This window comes from Diabrotica undecimpunctata, chromosome 7 (genome assembly GCF_040954645.1).
Source record: "Diabrotica undecimpunctata isolate CICGRU chromosome 7, icDiaUnde3, whole genome shotgun sequence".
Taxonomy (NCBI): Eukaryota; Metazoa; Arthropoda; class Insecta; order Coleoptera; family Chrysomelidae; genus Diabrotica; species Diabrotica undecimpunctata.
Window position 1 is genome coordinate 107,202,550 of NC_092809.1, and position 20,167 is coordinate 107,222,716.

Here is a 20,167-nt window from a genome sequence, read left to right on the forward strand (position 1 = left end):
TCTTATTTTACTTATATTAGGGGTTTCATATTTCCCTCAGGGTTTGGTTTCGGATCTCTGGAGACCTTAGCCTCTTGATAGAGTCTTTTCTCTTCTCACAACAATATTAAAACATCACATATTTTTACTTAAATTTAACAGAGCCACCTACAACCCATCTACTTTTGCAGTTTTTACATATCTTGTAAATAAAAAGTCTATTAACTTTATCTATGGAGTCCACCTTAAGCTCACGAACTTATCTTATCTTTTTTTATATTTCCCAGGTACCATGTGTTGCTTTTTAACATATAAGGCCTTTTCTTCTTAAGTTATAAGTTGAGTAATGCATGAACAATACATTACAAAACCACCTTCCAGCCATCAATTTTCTGTTTGTCTTATATATTTATTAACACACAAAAACATCCAATCTACTTTATTCTTTAATACCGAATCAGTTATTTATGTTCATGAACTTGTAACTTAAACATTTTTATATTTACCAGGTACCAAATGTTGCTTTTTAACATAGAGGCCTTCCATGCTTAAGTTATAAGTTAAGTACCACATGAATATTACATTACAAAAATATTTTATTCTATTTACATTTCATCTCAATAGCACTTTCAAATACATCATTTACTATTTCACTCCCCAACAATAAAGTTTAAAGAACCCAACTTGCCACATATGTCTATTTTTTCATTTTCTAGGTACCAAATGTTGCCAAACATAAAGGGCCTTTTGTTAAAATCGTTAGTTTACAACCACTTAATTTAGACTTATGTATAGTTCGTTGCCTATCAATACCCACAAAATTTCACCGCACTTCACTCCACCTACATTAATTAATAAAACAAATTGTTTTTAATGCTCTTAACATAAATTTAGGACAAATTCACAGTTCAAACTACAAACATTGATGGTTGCTACTGTTATATTATTATAATTTTAACCTATTCAATTTTTAAATATTGCTGGCTTCTGTCATATTAAGATAAATACCTTAAGTTACATTGACTGCTTTGTTCCGACTTCCGTCCTAACATGTCAATATTGTCATTTCAATCAGTTGCTATCAACAACTCTTCGTAGACACTTTGTCTCAGGACCAGCAACCTTATGTTGAGTCTTACGATGCCATGTTATCAATTTCACTGGTAACTATAACATCTTAACATATAAGATCGAATAATGTAACCTAAATTTAAACTAATAAAATTTAACGGGTTTTTACCCAAATATTTAGTCGCTCAAAACGTGTACACCTAGTAAGTATTAACCACATTTTGTATTAACCTTGGTCAAAAGTTAAATTTCACGTTCTCTTTAAATAAGGTGGTTATATACTTTAAGGACACACTGATGATGGACTATAGATTCCGAAAACGTTTTGTGATATAGCCCGATTGGGTGTTTTAATTATATACCTTTTATAAAGGATTTTAAATAAACTTTTTGTGATACATGATATACATCCAGCTACAGGAACTTAGTTTCCTTGTGGACGTTAAAATAAGTGTATCTATCTTCGATTGCGCGCTATACAGTTTTTATTAATTTTCTCGAAGTCGGAAGTAGTTCCGTTTTGACAATTTTTGCCATAATAACATTAATAAACAATTTAATAGATAGAGAAAAACTGATAATGAATTTAAGATAGGTCAGACGGACGGACGGACAGACAAACATAATCTATAGGATCGAAATTTTACTTTTGTATTATTTCGATCCAAAATGTTTGCAAATACATTAACACAATACGCTAGTACCGATTAAGTGTTTTTTCTTTAATTGGACAACTGTCCATTATTTCTATTACAATGTTAATAAAATGGTTAAAAACAGAGATATGTTAATTATACTTGATATCTAAATAAGTAAAACTTTAGTAGTTGCTCCTAGATAGTTTAAATGAGTCAAGGTTTATATGTTTATTATTGCTAGTGGTTTTATTTTTAAATTTATGAATTCTGGGATATCAAGCGGTTTTATCAAATTTTCCAGTGGTCAAGGATTATGTCACCGGTTTTGCAGTTATTAAACAAAGGCGTACTTCACAAAAGTTTTGAATGTGTACCTAATAAAAAAAAATATTAATATTTAGTTTCATTTAAATATCTCAGAACTGTGTTGAAAATATCATGTCCGTCCTTATTACAAAGAATACGAAGATAATCTGCTTGTTTAACATTAGAAATACAGTAAGGTCTCGTTTTATGCGGTGGATACTTTCCACAGAAAAGCGCATATAAAAAAATTGCAATAAAAGACATTGCTTGCCTTGAAAAAGTAGGGATACGTCCCGTAGAATTCTAAAATTACATAAAACCAAAAAAAAAACAAAAAAGTTTCCAGAAATTAAAAGAAATAGGCTGCATTATAAATTACTTCGAATATATGAGAGAAATTCATACAAAAGCTTAAAAAAAAGGTCCATATTTCTATTCGTTTTTGTGACTATTTATACACTACCGAGCCTAAAATAAGAGTCACCCCCCGTAATTTGAATTTATTTTAGAAATTATTATTCTGTTTTAACTATTTTCGGTTGTAATATAGTTTACTAACGGATTGCTTAAAGAAAACAACGTTTTTGTCGCTTAAAGTTTATTAAAAATAATGGAAATGAAGAATTTTCCTTTGATATACTATATATTGAAAAGAAACAATTTTAATTTGGTGTGCTTTTTGTTGAAAAAAAGAAATTTTAAGAACTTCAGTAGCAAGTATTCCCTCCTCTGGCAGTGATAACAGCTTGCAAACGACGACGCATGCTTTGGATCAGATTTTGGATCACATTCTGCGAAAGATTATTCCATTATTGCACCAATATGTCGCGAAGCTCTCTCGAATTTCTGGGTGCCGGCACATGACTCCGAAAACGTCTCTTCATCTCATCCCAAACATGTTCTATGGGATTGATATCTGAACTGCGAGCAGGCCAAACAAATCGTGTGATTTGAACCTCGTCAAGATACTCAGTAACTATCCTAGTAGTGTGGGGCCGTGCATTATCATGCATAAATGTTGCGTTGTCTCCAAGAATAACCATAAACGGTAAAACATGGTCTTTCAGAATCTGTATCAGGTACCTATGCGCTGTCAATGTCCCATTCTCGATAAAGACTAACTCCGTGCAAGCATCAAACGATATGCCTCCCCATGCCATAACTGACCCTCCACCAAATGGAAGACGCTCGGCAACGCATGCTTGAGCATATCTCTCGCATGGACGTCGCCACACTCTTACATGTTTGTCTGAGCCCTTAAGACAGAATCTCGATTCATCGGAAAACAATACACGACTCCAATCCTGCATTGTCCAAGCCAAGTGTTCTCGTGTAAAATTCAATCTGGCAATTCGGTGTTCACGGAAAAGCGGCGGTCCAGTTACTCTAGTTCGAGAAGATAAACCAGCAGCATGAAGTCGTCTCCTAACTGTCCATTCACTTATGTTTACATTTCTCACTTCTTGCAGGTGATTTCGAAGAGAAACTGCCTTGACCGTTCGGTTTCTCAAAGCACTAGAAACGACAAAGCGGTCATCTCTAGCTGTTGTAATCCTGCCTCGACCTGAACCAGGTCTTCGAGTAAGCAGACCGGTCTCTTCGTACCGTTGCCATACTCGTTGCACACTCGAGAGACTTACACCAACGTTTCTCGCAGTTTCGCGCTGACCGTGGCCATCTTCTAACGTCGCCACAATTCTTGCAGCCACCACAGAATTTATGCTCATTGCAATACACTGACAGTGATAACAATACACAAACAATTTACAATTGACGTTAAAACCATAGAAACAAAAACTGTGCTGATAACGATTTTCAGGAATTAGGCTAAGGGGCCCCTTTTATCTCAAGCGCTTGTCGAAACAACAACGACAACAATTTTTTTTTCAAGAAAGCCATTAGTAAACTATGTTACAACCGAAAATAGTTAAAAGAGAATAATAATTTCTAAAATAAATTCAAATTACGGGGTGACCCTAATTTTATACTAGGTAGTGTATTTATTTATATCTTGTCGATAAACAGGAAAACAGGGGAACCTGTTTATTTTACTAGTATTGTTGTTGAAAGTAAACTAATTATTTATGAACTTCGTCTGCAGGTGAATGTTTTCCTGAGTTGTCTCGTTCTAAAACGTGTTTAAAATAGCTTAATTCTTCAATACTCTTCCAGTTGAAATCATAATGTTTTCCTATCAAGTTTCTAACATCAACTGCTTGCTCTTGTTTTACTTGTAAAGTAAGTATTTGCCTTTTAAAATCTACGTGGTCTAAGAGATTTATTAAGAGCGGTTTCAACAACCTATGTATTGCTACGATGTATTGCTACAAAGTATGTAATAATGTTACTCGATCTTTACTTGCTTTATGTCCACTTGGAGTTTTTTCGTCTTTTGCGATGTAAGTACGGTTAGAGTTAGACATTGTTTCCCAATACAGTCCCGTTTTATCAGCGTTAAATACTAGATCAGAACAATAGTCCCCATAATTTTCTCCAAATTCTCTCCAATTTTCTCCATTGGGCTAAATAAAATATTGAAAAAAGAAAAAAAATGAGAGTTACAATATTGAGATGAGACACTCACTTGAAATCTTTCAATCCGAAAACCGTGCTGCTTATTATACTGCAACTTGGAATCAGCAAAACTTTAAACAACCTATTATAAAACGAAGCACCTCTAAGAGAAAAACAGGTTATACCTCTTAACCCTCTAACAGTCAAAACTCTCAACGTGAAAAAAAATGAATGGCAATTTTTTTTTTCTAGTATAATTAGCGTGTAAAAACCCCAACAAAATCATCCAGAGGTGGCTTGCTCGTTTCCAGATATGTCAGGTTGACAAAAGGTAAAACAGTGCCTCAGGGCAAGCATGACAGTATAGGCCGAATATAAGAACACGTATACAAGACAAGAGTAAGGTAGAATTATCAATAAAAATATTGTTTATTAAGGGATAAAAGAATAATATAATAAATGGATGAAGATAAATGACAAAAGATAAATGAAATGAATTATTTTTTAGTGTGGTAACCGAAAAAACAGTTTTTGGCGTTGGAACAGCATAAATGGAGACCGCATTTTGAGCAAACATACTGCGTTTGTGACTTCTTGCACAATTTGCACCATCTCTTTCCACCTTCTTTGCCGAAGCAGATTGGGAAATGGTCTTGACCATCGTAACGCACTTCAGGAAGTGGATGTTTCGAGTTTTGACCAACGCTCGAACTGCCTGGCTGTGGATCTACGGAAGTTGATGGTCGCGATTTTGATGGTTTTGGACGACCAACGGGCCGTTTTTCTTGGTAGGCTACCAGAGAAGCGGCAACTGCTTCACGAAATTGTGGTAATTGCAATACCCGTTCTTTGGCCGAGACATTACTTGAGTCGTTGACCTTTTCCGCGTGGATCCGTTTATGCAGTCTGTATTCATTAGTTTCGGCCATGTCAATGAAAAGGTAAAACAATCGGATGATGGCATCGTGTGATTTTGCTCTAATATGATACCGGCACGTAAGTCCGTCGATCAAATCCACGCCGCCCATGTGACTATTATATTCTCTTATCATTTGGGGACAATCAACTTCCAAATATGCTTTAGCCTTTCGGTCGTAGCGAGCTGCTTTCGATGGATGTTTGGTTGGATCTTCGTTTTATCTGACGAATGGTTCAATACCAACGTACGTTCATGCCAATCGCACTGACTTGTTATCTTTCCATAAGACAGTATTGATGTCCACACCAAATGCAGAGTCTACAAATTCACATGAATAGCTGCGTAGCTCATCTTTTATATCTTTATCGACCGGAAGCTTGTAATTTGGAATACGAGAAACTCGTATGGTGCCCAAACTATATATGCCTCGAGCTCGCAATAATACCAACAAAGGCATCGATGTATAAAAATGATCGAAATACAAGATGTGATGAACGAAGTCTGGAATTGTTTGTGACAATCGCACAACAACGTTGGATGTGGCTCCAAAATCAGGCTGGCCCGGTAGAATCACATTGTCGCCAGCACCGTTATAAACCTCAAACCGATAAGTGAATCCACTCGTATCACATAAAACAAACAGCTTGATACCCCACTTGTGTGGTTTATTTGGCATGTATTGGCGCAAATGATGTTTTGTTTTGGTGCTGCACATCTGTTCGTCAATGCACAATCTAGCAGTCTTCGGAACGGAATCGAATCGAGTGTTTAGAATGTCAACCAATGTTCGAATGTGGAACAACGCATCGTAGCCGGGTTCGCCTTGCTTGACTCGAGTGCTTTTATCACGAAAGGATAAATGTTGTTTTATCGTCATGAATTTTCCTTTGGGCATTGTCTTTGCTATTGCTTGAAACGCGTTTTGGTCCCAATAGCTTTCCAAATTGGGATAACGGTAAACACTCATCTAAGCGAGAATGCCAATATATCTAAAAATATCTTCACTGGTAGCAGTGAATTTTGTATTGATATCGGCTTGGCGAGCTGCTCGATTTGTTTCAAATGCAATCAAATCAACCAATTTCTTAGTGAAAAAATACCGAAATAGTTCCATCGGTGTCTCGAGCTCTTTTATGGACAATGCTACGCTTTAGTCACCCCGGAAGGATACTTGATTGACATGCAAACGCATTGATTGTTTTCGCCATACGATTTTGGAAAAATCAGCCGAATTTTTAGCTATTGATTCAATACCTGCGAAAAAGTTATAATACCAGTTTAGGAAACTCATCAATACTCTTATGTCAAAACAGTTCATAACTGCAACAGTGAAACCTCCAGCAGAAGGCACAATTGATGGACCAGCAATTTCGATTTCGGGCAATGGAGAACGAGGTCGTTTCAGTTTCTCGAAACGCGGTGTTGTAGTTGATCTTTTTCTTCTGCCGTAACAACCTTTTCGTGCGAAACATTATGTTCAGGAAGTAATGTTGACGAAGCTGATGGAAGTGCTTCGTCGACTGCAGTCAAGTTCAATGAAAAGTCGGCCGCTTGATTGACGAAAGCAGTTTCGTCTTCATCTATTTGCCGAACCACCTGTGAAATATACATCCTCGGGGGATATTTCGTCAAGCAAAAAATCTGGATCGTTCACATTATCGTCGCTACTGAAATCAGTTTCCACATCTGATTCGACCGATTCTATAAATGCCCATTGTTCCTTTTCGCTTATTTCGCTGATCTTTACTTTAGTTCGGCTTCGGAAATCCATTTTCTGCCACAATACAACTATAAACAATGACACAGTTAGGCAGCTGAACACAATAGAAAGAGGACACTAATCTTCATCTATCATAAGTGCTCTGAGGCACGCTTTCCTTTTTCTGTTTTTACACAACTTCATAATTTTATTTTTCACTTCCACTTATCATATCATATTAAAAGAATTAATTCTTACCTTCTCAACGGTATAAATCACGACGAGTTCCAATACGAAAAACTATATAATTTTTTTTTTGAAAATTGAAAATACATTAATAATTTTATCATTTTTTGTCAGTCCTGACATTTGTTTGAACAATAAAATTGCTTGAAAACAAAAACTTAGAAAACCGAAGATTTCTAAGTGTTTGAAACCAAAGTTTAATATCCGTATACGTGAAATTAAATCTTAACTGTCCTTTCTTAATAATTGCTTACTTTACAATACGTATTTTCTTTTCAAATATTTACATACTCCTTGGGAACTTCTTTCTTAAATAAGTGATTGATTCGACCGTTACTTGATGGAAATTCATTTTATATAACAATAAAACACAAAATTTATTATAAATTCGTATAAATACACTACAGCTGTTTCTGCAGCGTGCCTTACTCAAGTGATCTATTTTTGGTATGTGTTTACACTTTATGATCTTTATCTGAATAGGTTGATGATGGGAGAACTGTTTGTCTCAAGTTGGTCATTCAGAATTATGTCTGTATTTTTTAATTTGTTGATTTCCATAGATTCTAATAAAGATAGCTTAAGGCCTTTATTTTGGATGTGAAGAATTTGAAATTCGTCATTAAAAGAATGATTTTATTCTAAAAAATGAAGCGCGTACGTAAAATCTGTTTTTCTATTATTGAAAACTATTTTATGTTTTGTTCTTCTTCTTCTCATGGCGCCGTCTCCTTTCGAAGGTTGGCGATCCAAATGGCAATTGTAGTTTTGGAAACTGCTGCGCGAAAGATCTCTGCGGATGAGCGGTCGAACCATCTCCTCAGGTCTTTCAGCCACGAGTTCTGGCGTCTTCCTACTGATCTTTTGCCCTGCACTTTTCCTTCCAGGATAACTTGAAGTAATTGATATCTTTCGCCTCTCAACACATGACCCAAGTATTGCATTTTCCTCTCTTTGATTATTCTTAGTAATTCTTTTTGTTTACATATGCGACGAAGTACCTCAACATTAGTAACTATTTGTACCAAAGGAATTCTCAACATTCGTCTGTATATATACATCTCAAAGGTATCTATTCTTTTTTCTATTTCAGGGTCCATTGTCCAACTTTCACTTTTTCGGATTCTAAGCTGTAGACTAAAGTCTGATCTTGTAAAAAATGTTTTCATGCTCATGAATGTTTTCCTTGCTTGTTCGATTCTTGATAGGATTTCTTTTTTTGTATTACACTGACTATTTATATTTGCTCCCAAATATTTTATGGAATTTACCTGTTCTATTATTTGACGCTTGGCATACACCTGTACGTTTATTGGTGTCTTTGAAAATACTAAAGTTTTAGTTTTGGAAACGTTTAGATGTAAACCGAACATTTCGCTGTGGTGAACTACCGCATTTATTATATTTTGTTGTTCTTTTGCGTTGCTTGCTATTAAGACGGTATCATCAGCATATCTGATGTTGTCTATGCTGATTCCGTTAATCTTAATTCCGCCTTGGACCTCGTCTAATGCTTCTCTGAATATAGACTCCGAATACAAATTAAACAGTAGCGGTGATAAGACGCAACCCTGTCTCACGCCTCGTCGGATTTGTATGTCTTCGGATGTTGTGTGCTTTATTTCAATTGTTGCCGTTTGGCGCCAGTATAGTTCTGAGATAATTCACAAGTCTTGTTCGTCAACTCCAGTTGTTCTTAGAATTTCGATCATCTTTTGATGGTTAACGCAGTCAAATGCTTTTCGATAGTCAATAAAACATGCATATACATCTACATTCATGTCTCTGCATCGTTGCGTTAACACATTTAAAGCAAAAAGAGCCTCTCGTTTTCCCAATCCGTTTCGGAATCCGAATTGAGTGTCACTTATCTGAAACTCACACTTTTTGTAAATTCGTGTATGGATAATTCTGAGAAAAGTTTTAAGGACATGAGACATCAAACTTAATATTCGATAATCATCGCATTGTGGGGAATTCGATTTTTTTGGTAATGCTACGAATGTTGATTTTAGCCAGTCTGTTGGTATTTTACCTGTGTCATATATCTTATTGAATAGTGCTGTTATTAAATCTAGGCTTTTACTTTCGTTATCTGCAATTAGTTTTAGTATTTCGACATTGATCTTGTCTGGACCGGTGGCTTTTCCATCTTTCTGAGATTTTACTGCGTGAATCACTTCTTCTTTGGTTATTTCTGGGCCTTTTTCATTTATTCGATTATCTGTGGGTGGTGGAGAACAAGGTCTATCGTTGTCAAAAAGAGTTTGTATGTATTCTTTCCATCTCTCTAGTTTGTCTTCTGTACCCATAATTATTTCGTTATTATCATTTTTTAATATTGTTTCTTGTCTATTTTTGTGTCTACCTGTCATTTCTTTTACTTTTTTTATGAATATTAAAGGTGTCTTATTTTTCCTGAAGTTGTTCGATTTCTAGGCATTTTGTTGACATCCAGTTTTCTTTCACCTCCCTGCACTTTTTTCTAATGATTTTGTTGATTCGCTTGTATTCTATTGGGCTTGTTTTATGTTTTCGTCTTACGTCCATGAGGTCCATGAGGTCCTGATCTCTTGGGTTATCCATTCTTGTTTTTTGTTGTGTTTTATGAACCGGATGTCTTCTTCTTGTATCTTTGTTAATTTTGTTTTTAGAGCAGTCCATGTTACTTTAGTGTCTGTCTGTACCAAGTTTGATCGTTTTTATTTCTTCCTCAAGCTTGATACTTATTTCTTTTTTTTTGTTCAGGGTTCTTCAGTTGTGAGATGTCTATTTTTCTTGTCACTGTTTTCTTTTTGACTTTGAGAAATCTTTTTAATCTAAAATCCATTATAACTGGATTGTGATCGCTATGTATATTAGCTCCAGGGTATGCTTTCGTAGATTGTATGTACTTCTTAAAGGTGTTATTGAGCAAAATGAAGTCAATTTGATTTCTAACAATTCTGTCTTTTCTTTCTGCAGGTGATTTCCATGTGTATAGTATTCTAGGATTTTGTTTGAAGAAGGTATTGGCTATTAACAGATTGTTTTCTACGCAGAATTGTACAAGTCTATCTCCTCTATTATTTCTGGTACCTAGATCGTATGCTTCTATGTGGTCTCCTTCAGCACCACGACCAATTTTAGCGTTAAAGTCACCCATGATCATCGTTATCTCACCTCTTTTTATCAGTCTCATTATTTCATCTATGTTGTTATAAAATTTTTCGATTTCTTCGTCTGACTTGTCACTTGTTGGATCATAGACCTGAATAATATTTAGTTTTCTGTGAGTTGTTTGTAATTTCAACATTGCTACTCTATCATTTAGAGGGATGAAGTCTATGGCTGATTGAGCAATTTTGTTGGACACTAATATAGCAGTTCCATATTGATGTTCTGGCTCTGTTCCACCTAAATAGTATATGTATCCATGTTTTGGTTTTTGTATTCCTGATCCAGGCCATCTTGCTTCACTAATCCCCAATATGTCTATTTTCAGTCTTACCATCTCGGCTTCAGGGTTTGCCAATTTCCCGGATATAAATAAGCTGCGTACGATCCAGGTGGCAATGCGTACTATTCGGTCGTATATTTGTATTCTCTGTGAACTTTCTTGGGTAGTTGACGGGGGGATTCTTCGCACCCTCTCCCCATTTAAGGGGTGCCTGGGATTGAGGGCCATCTTCTTTTTATCGTTTGCCATTTAGATTTGTGGAAAATATAATGGGGTGGTTTTCCCGTTGCCTTCCCCATCGCAGTACCACAACCATTTATACTGCTCCAGTCATGATTGTGGTAATCCAGTTTCAAGCCGGTCCAGGATCATTTCCTCTACGCCTTGAACTGGTACTGATGATCGCTGCTGCCCTTCACCAGGGAGGGATAGGAAGTAGGTAACTAGATTTTGGAAGGATAAAGAAATGGGACATGATTTCTCTCAGTAAGCAATTGAGAGAAAAGCATGGCTCGCTTGGGCAGGGACGCTTCCCTGAAGTAGACCTATTTTCCACCAGGATCGTAGAAAAGTGTCTACCCGCTATGCTTGTTTTGTTACACGTTTGTTAAAAGTTCTACCAGTTTGACCGATGTAAGTTTTTGGACAGTCGACAAATTTAAGTTTGTATACTGTCTAAGTGCTTTTTCTTTTAGCTCTTGTTGCTTTTAATATATTTGCCCAAGTTGTTGTTTGTTCTAAAAGCTGGTGTCATGCTTTCCTTTTTTTTATGTTTGACTATTTTTGTTGATATCTTGCCTGTATATGTAATCGAGCAGAAGGTGGAAATGGTGAACATTCCCTTTGGTTTTTACACTAGCACTAAAAATAAAAAATAAAATACATTTGAACTTAGAAAATTATATAGAATCGAGTTAAAAAGGTTTGGTGGATTAGAAATGACAAAACATTGGTGGGTATATTCTGCTTTTAAACGTCTTTTTAGGAGAAAACCGCTCGCCTAATATCCCTCTTTCAGAAGATATCCCTTAAACATATTGATATATTATAAGCTGCTTTTATTGTTTGCTTTCTTACACTGTCTTTAAGGTTTCTTTGGGTGGATATTCCGACTCCCATTTAATCGAATCTCGATACTTTTTCAGTTATTTCCTCGTTAGTTACTATTTTGCACTATAGATATTTATATCGTATGTCTGTGTAACCATCAATGATGTATGGTTTGAATATATCGTGTCATAATGACGAACTCCCGAATTCAATGCTCTATGTGTTTTATACTTACTTTATCACACAATTTAAATTAACAAAACCTATCTGTATTCCTGTTTGTGCTTCCTACATCATATTCTCTTTACTGATAATACAATGTCTTTTTGTATTATTTCTCTAAATTTTATCACGACAGTTTTATTCAAAATTTAACGTTAGAAAAATTTACATCGCTCTCAGTGAAACTACGTCACTGATTTTACATGTTCTTTGTCGACCAGAATATCTTCTATTGATGTCAAAACATTATAATTATATTACAGCTGAACTATGGCACCACCTTTTGAGATTTAATGTACAGTAAAGGTAAACTAGTAAAAACTGTACCTTGTTGTTTGTAGCGATATTGGGATTAATGGTAATACTCTGACATACTTACGCACAAAAATACATTTCGTTTAATTAATTTTTAATTGTATGTGCGTGTGTAATTGTAGCTATATATCACAACGTTGTCATTCTGCCCACACTTTTCAATTGATATGATTTTATAGGTATATTCAAATATATTTCTGAACTTATTTTAATCGTGCGTTGAATTTCTTTTTGACACTTTTATGCAAACTACTTTCGTAATATTGCTCGGAAACTATTAGGCCAGTAAATGAACGTGGATAAATGAATATAACCTGTAATTTTCAGTGTCACCACACAATAACATGAAAGTTTGGATTTAGTTTCTAATTACCCTTTCACTCCACTTTTGTACTTGTACCGTTGGTTGCTTTTTAGTTTTTAGGGGTGAAAATTTTAGAAAAAAAAATCTTATAATTGTAAATTAAAGCGGGTAATTAATTCAAATCATATTTTAATAAAGTAAATGAATGTTAATTAACATTTTACAACATAATTTAAGATTTTATCACAGTTTAACCGCTAAATCGCACCCTTAGATTAGTTATAATTAAAACAATGTCATTTACTCCACTGATTTGCATGGAAATTTGGGTTTAGGTTAAACCAACCCTCCACTTCAAAATTGGACTTGTGCCGTTGGTTGCTTTTTATTTTTAGGGTACGTGTTTTACTTGACGATGAGCTCAGGTTTCTTTTTTTGTTTCCAGATTGGGAAGTAGTTTCTAAAGTTGTATTTTCATCTTCGGTGGAAATATATGATACTTCTTGTTTATCCATCTATTTCTCAACACAAACACTTCACCTTTAACCTTGAACTGAATCATCTTTTTTTATTTCATACTGTTCACTTCGTTAGGTGTCTCCTTTCTACAGTATTTTAGTTTTCCTGTAGAGTAGGTGTTTCGCTCCAATAATTGCTGTGAGAGACGTACGAAATTATTAAAATTGTCCGTATACAAACTGTGACCCTTGTCAAGAAAATTGCTCATAAGGTGAAGGACAATATTTTTATCATCGTCCTAAATTATCTGAAACTCCGGTATAAATTTGAGCTTTCAGAATTGCCCCATTATTTTCTATAAAACGAAGGACTTGAAAAAATATACATCACTTTGTAGCTTTTAAAATAAACTATAACAAGTTCTAGTCCATAGAAATTAAAAAAAAATCAAAATCTTAAAAATTTTATTTTTGTATTCTAACTTTTTTTCTGTATCTACTTTAGTTGTTGAGTTAGTTTAAAAAAAGTTTCCCAGAATATTGTCTTCACTCTAAACTCGGATTTTTCCAAAACTAAACGTGCTAAACCAGTTAAACTTTTAAAATACAATGCTTGTATATTAATGAAGTAAACTCTAAATAAACTGTAAACAACGAATAGTTTCAACCAGGGTGGTTTTGGCGGTGCAGTGGTGAGTTTGTTACTTTCTGTTTCACAAAAAATGACGACTGTGTCCAGTCGTCAGAGACGAAAATGCCTTTGAGCCTCTAAAAATCATACCAACAAGCTGAATTTTGCCGAGAATATTAAATTAGGTACCCCAAAAAAGATACAAAAAAGTTTACCACTTTGTAACATTTTTTTTTATAATTAAAATATTAAATAGTTTTTAATCCTTTTACCCCTGTTGCTGAGACGCCGATGGCCGTATTTGCAAATAATATATAGGTGGTCGTGTTTACCATTAGGAAATCCCAATGGAATCTACCGACTATCTCAAAAGACGGAAGGTCCGACTTATTAAAGACGCGAAGTAGTATACTTTATTGTAGGGCTTAGCTAATCCTTTCCGGTGCCAAGTGGATTCCTTTTTGGATAAATTTGGTAAATATCGTCGAAGGCACGTTATAGTAATTTTCTGGGAGAACTTAATCCGAAAGGATTTACCTTTTATCACGTTTCTAGCTAGAAAGGTACCGTTATTTTCGATATTTGTTCGAACTTTTTATGTTCTTAGAAATACATACAGGCTGGCCTGTCATTTTTAAGTGGGGGATATCACACCTTATTTTTGTGGAAGCTTGTGAAATTTTGAGAAGGGAAATTCACTTCTGGCAGGGCGATCTTTGCGTAAAGTCGCTTGCTGATATTACCGTCTCTGTGTTATCTTACCGTCCCTGTGAATTTTTTCTTTAAGTGTGTATACACTTAAATGTTTCAGTTCTTAATCTAATACCATATTAGATTAAAGATTGGTATAAACTACCTTTAAGTTAATTAACTTCAGTGTTTAATACAAGTAAAGTATTTAGCTTCAGTGAAGAGTGCAGCAGTGATCAAAGTTTATCGTAAGTTATCATAATCATTTTATCTTCAACTATCTGGGCGAATCTCCGTCGACTATTTCTTCTTCTGTACTTAAGGTTAACTACTGAGTTAACATTCAATCAAGGACCATTTAATATTTTCATACGAACTTTCAATCAACTTTATTAAGAACTTCTAAATTATGATCATTTAATTTTAATTCTCAATTAATCATTAAACAACAGTGCGATATAAATAATTATCTTGAAACCAAGTGCGGGGGGTTTAGTTGTTATAATATAAAATTCTTGTAACTTTTTTATTATTCTTTGTTATTATCTTATTCTTGTATTCTTTTGAATTTAACTTTAGTTCACTTTGTTTTATTTGCTATTCATTTTTTTTTTAATTTAGTGTACCCGTTGTCTCGAGATAAGCCCATAAACAGCAAAGAGAGATTTATATCAGCTTTAGTTGAATACTAATAAATAATATTAGGCTTTCTTCGCTGATAATTTAATTTGTGCCTAATTTTATTATACTGCATTTGTAAAGATATTTCCTAATTATAATACTGTTTATTGTTATATGTATACCACCATTCAATAATTTATGGTGCATTTTTTTACATGTGTGTACATTCAGCTGCCTATATCATAGTGGTATTGAATATATTGTTTTTTTTTATCAATGAATTTTATTTCTCGACTCCTAGTAAGTTTCCTGATATAGCAATACCTCTGAATGTTTGTTTATTATATTAAATCATTATTATACCTTCGACCAGAAGAAAGATCAGGCTGATCAAGTTTGGTAGGTAAGTAATATATGTATTATTTGTTTATATAGTGTGTTGACCGAATTGATTTAATAATTAACTGTCGATATCTTTCCTTGGATTTGGTCTCAGAACCTAAATATCTTTCTTTACCTCTTTTTTTTTCTAAGGTTTCTTAATTTTCTCCTTGAACCCAAAAAGTTAAGTGGCGCCCTGTTTCTATCTTATCTTATTTTTGGTAATTTTACCCGTCTATCTTTTTGTTTATTTCTATATCTTTTCTAATATCTATTAACCTGTTCTACCTTTACTTATTTCGTCCGTTGGACCCATTCCCGGTTCCAAAAGCTAGTTTCGAATCCACGACTCGCTCTCCACCAACCATCTGGCTGCGGTCCGCAGTGTCTCCATTGGTGACCTTTCTAGCACCATTCAAAAAAGGTTTCCGAGGTTACAACTTTTACCTCCGGGCTTCCCCTGAAATCCCCCTTGTATAGGGGTAAAAACGCAAAAAAAATCAAAAAAGATCGTACACCGTAGAAAAAAATGTTTTAAATAAAAAATATAGAATTTTAAACAAAAATGTTTATTAGCATTTTTTGTGTAGAATAAACCGTTCTCTTACAAACAACGCTTGAAGCGAGCGTCAATTTTGATTGCCAGTTACGCGTACGAAATCAATGTTTAATGAAATTTGTATCAGCTCGACGGTAAAAATTCGATATATCTTTTTATTTCAGTGTCCTATCGACAAAAATAAAGATGTATTTTAAAGGTAAAGAGGTCAGCTTTCGTATGCAATTTTTGTATTTTGCCGCAAATAAACTTAGATTTTATAAAGGTATTAAATAAATAAACGTGGCGCGATTTTTGTCATTTTTTATGATTCATATGAGATGAATATAATATATTCCTTCCATTCACTATTAAGTTTCGATTACTAAAGCCTAACCCTTAAAACCTATAGCATGAAATATTAGTTTTGAGTTTTGGCAACAAATGTGAGCAATTTGAAATGTTAAACAAACGCTGAACCAAAAAGAACCAAACTTCTGCTATAAACTACACCCAAAACCGTCTTCTTGGCGGCATTTCCCGTGACGTGCAATTGCTTGTAATGTAAAACATTAAATTCTGCGTTTTTTATTCATTTATCAAATGCCTTATATATGTTGCCACAACAAAATTTAAATTTCATGTCATAGGTTTTAAAGATTGATCTCTAAAAATGGAAATTTTACTGCGACTGATCGATGAAAGTGATCAATTTTATTGATCTCACGAAAATCGTAAAAAATGACGAAAGTCATTTTATTTATTTAATACCTTTATAAAAACTGAGTTTATTCGCGGCAAAATACAAAAACTGCATACGAAACCTGCACCTTTTACCTTTAAAATGCATCTTGATTATTTTTGTCGATAGGACACTGATATCAAACGATATTAAATTTTTACTGACTCGCGCGCGTAACTGACATTAAAAATCGAAGGTCGCTTCAAGCATGGATTCTGAGAGAATGTTTTATTCTACAGAAAAAGTGCTAATACACATTTTTGTTTAAAATTATCTCAGCTACATTTTTTGTTAAAATATTTTTTCTACGACGTACAGATTCTTGGTAAATCGTTTTTTTTGCGTTTTGGGGGATTAGGGAGAAGCCTGGTGGTAAAAATGGTAACTTTTAAGCATCTAAGCATCATAAGTACTTTTTTGCATCTTTTTTGGGGTCCCAAAATTAATATTCTCGACCAAATTCAGCTTGTTCAAATGATTTTTAGGGGTCAACTCTGTGACGACTGAACTATATTTAAATAAAATTAAAATTTTAAAAATTGAATTAATTAAAGCGGACTTTATTTTAGTTTTGGCTTATTTTAATTTTCATGCAAATCACTTTTACCAGTAGTCATTATAAAGGTTTTTTTTTAAATCTTTAAAAAGTTTCCATGAAAAACTTACCGCTTCCGGTTATTCAACATCATATGTTTGAATTTTTTTATTCGATTAATGAATGTCGTTTTGAACAGCTATAACTTTGTTAATATTAAGTTTACGATAATAATAAAAAACGAATCCCTTTTTTCCTTCATTTTATATCCAAACAGTTTTTTCGATAAAATCTAAATTTTTGGATTTATTCTCGAAAAACCGTTAAAAAACATTCTTTTTTGACATGTAATTTGTGAACTTTCAGTTACGAATAACTCCAAAAATATCAACTCTTCGAAAAAACTCCAAAGAACATCTTTGTCTTAGAACTCACTATTCTAGCGACTACGATAGTTTTTTTTTAAACTTTTCATCCCCCAATTTGGGTTGGTAACCACCCACAGAGGGAAAACATATTTTGGCATAGTGTAGATTTTGATCTTTGAGCTATGTTCTACCTACTGTCAAAAAATAGAATTCTGAGCAGAAAATCGTCATATCCTTTACTATGATAAACTTAATTTCTATATTTCGACAGTAATAGGAACTCATTTATATTTCAGATCGATCCGAAGAAATGTGTAGAATGGTATGTGACAGCGAGTAGAGGTGACTATCAAGAATTACTGAAGCTTGCGAATACAGAACCCAGACTAGTTAATAAAAAGGTAAGAAACATTTATTATTTTATTTTGTTAAATGTTGCATCTTTATGAAAATGGGGTATAATGTATATTTTTTTAAACTTTTCGTCAATAACTAATATTTTTATAATCATAATTCACAAAAAGTTTAAAGAATTTGGTAGTATACAAGAACTGTTTTCTTATTATATAAGGAAATAGTTACACGAGGTTTCTTTCGCAATATGTGGCCTAACAAAGGAAACACAAGTTTTATTCATTTGTGACCATAAGATTATGTATATATTCGCAACCCGCAAAGATAAATTTCCGTTTGGTCTCATGCCAGTTAACTATTTGAAGCCCGATTTTTATTAAATTAAAGAAAAAAACAGGATTTTTGTGAAATTTATTTATTTAGTATATTCTTAAAACAAATTCAGTCAAAATAAACAATGCTGATCCTGAAGTATATCCTGTCAAGATACCAGCAGGAACATGAGACAAAGTCCGACATTGCAAGATGAACATTTCCACTATGTTCTGCTAACATTTAGTGTCGTGCTGCAGTTGGCACATCTCAAAGAAGTAGTTCTTTGAGGCTTATGAGAAGCCTTTGAATGGCGCAGTTCCAAGGGAATATGCCTTTTGAATTTACTCACTGGTTTTTTTGCTGATGGTCTTCCCCTTTTTAATTGTTCTGGAGCTCCAATAAGGCCTCTAATCACAGAACGCCGGAATTCTTTTAAAGACATATTTTTGGATTGGCTTTTAAGCTAAAATAGAATAAATACGTTTACGAAGCAAGCATCTACAAAATAAAAAAATATTCTATGCCACCACTTGTGTGATTTACGATTCACCTTATAAAGACTTTTCAGCATGTCAAATTTGTCAACATATCCCGTATGTGAGTTGTAGAGCACTACCATTTGTGGACATGAAACCTCATTCAGAGTAGCGTCTTTTTGTCTTCTCTTTACAACTTCGTTTGTTACTGGATTTTGGTGATTTGCTAAAAGAATCACATTTCTGCGATCCATCCACTTCAACGCAGATAGTCCATCTGTTGAAATACGGTAATCTGAATCTCCTCGATTCATTTGTTTGTCATTTTTGAACTCTGTTAAATCCTATCTTTTTTATTCGGTTCCACTTGCGTAAATTCCGTCCGACAATAAAAATCTCTGAAGATAAATACAGTTGAAATAGTTCTCAAAGAATAATCGCTGGGGTTTTTATTTACTAAGACCATTGTTAGATCCTGTACCAGTCGTTGTAAAGTGTTTTTTTCGGTGGAATTTTTCACTTTATCGGTATATATCTGGAACTCACACATGAATCCGCTTGACCCATACTTTGTAGCCACGTTTTATAGGTTTATTGGGTATGTACTGTCGGATACTGCTTCGACCTTTGAATCGTATCATCAATCGCTTGAAACTCACGAGTTTGGCCAGTAAAGGTCGCACTTTGTAAAGTTTGTCAAATCCGGGATCAGTTTTTTTTGGCTGCACTGTATTATCAAAGAGATGTAAATTGCCTAGTAACCAAGCGAATCTGTTACGTAACATAGCCGAACTGACGACAGGGACTCGTAATTCATCACGTGACGATCAATAATCTCTGTAACTGGACATTCCATACGCAATAATAAATTTACTCCAAGAAATGTTTTGACTTCGTCTTCTGTGGTAGGTGTAAATGCATTTCCTCCTCCGTGTTTTTGAACGTAATATAGATTGGTTTGAAATACAATTAGGTGAATTAGATAGGAGTCAGGAAATAGTTCTAAAAACACATCTGTGGGGTTTTCTCCAGAATTTGGAATGTTTGAGCCTGTAGTTTCATTAAATTGAGTTATCTGGTACCTCGGCCACGTGATGCGGAACGAAGAAAAATATCGAATTCTTCAACTTGTTATGCAGGGTAAAGTATTTGGCAGAAGAGGACCGGGACGCCGTCGTATCTCGTGGTTGAAAAATCTCCGACAATGGTTTGGGATGACCTCAGCGGAGCTGTTTCGCAGAGCAGTCAACAAAACCATGATAGCCTTGATGATCGCCAACATCCGGACCGGATAAGGCACTGAAGAAGAAGAAGAAGAGTTATCTGGCTTTGCTAGCCGTACTGCTAACGGTACAT

At 34.3% G+C, this 20,167-nt stretch overlaps 1 protein-coding gene across 1 annotated transcript in view; it reads left to right on the plus strand.

Moving 5' to 3' along the window:
- Positions 1-20,167, plus strand: part of sowah (ankyrin repeat domain family member sosondowah) — a 135,814-nt gene that overhangs the window by 79,997 nt on the left and 35,650 nt on the right. Inside the window, exon 5 of the mRNA XM_072537950.1 lies at positions 17,963-18,067. Within this exon, the coding sequence (XP_072394051.1) occupies positions 17,963-18,067 (105 nt within the window). The remainder of the gene's footprint in view (positions 1-17,962; positions 18,068-20,167) is intronic.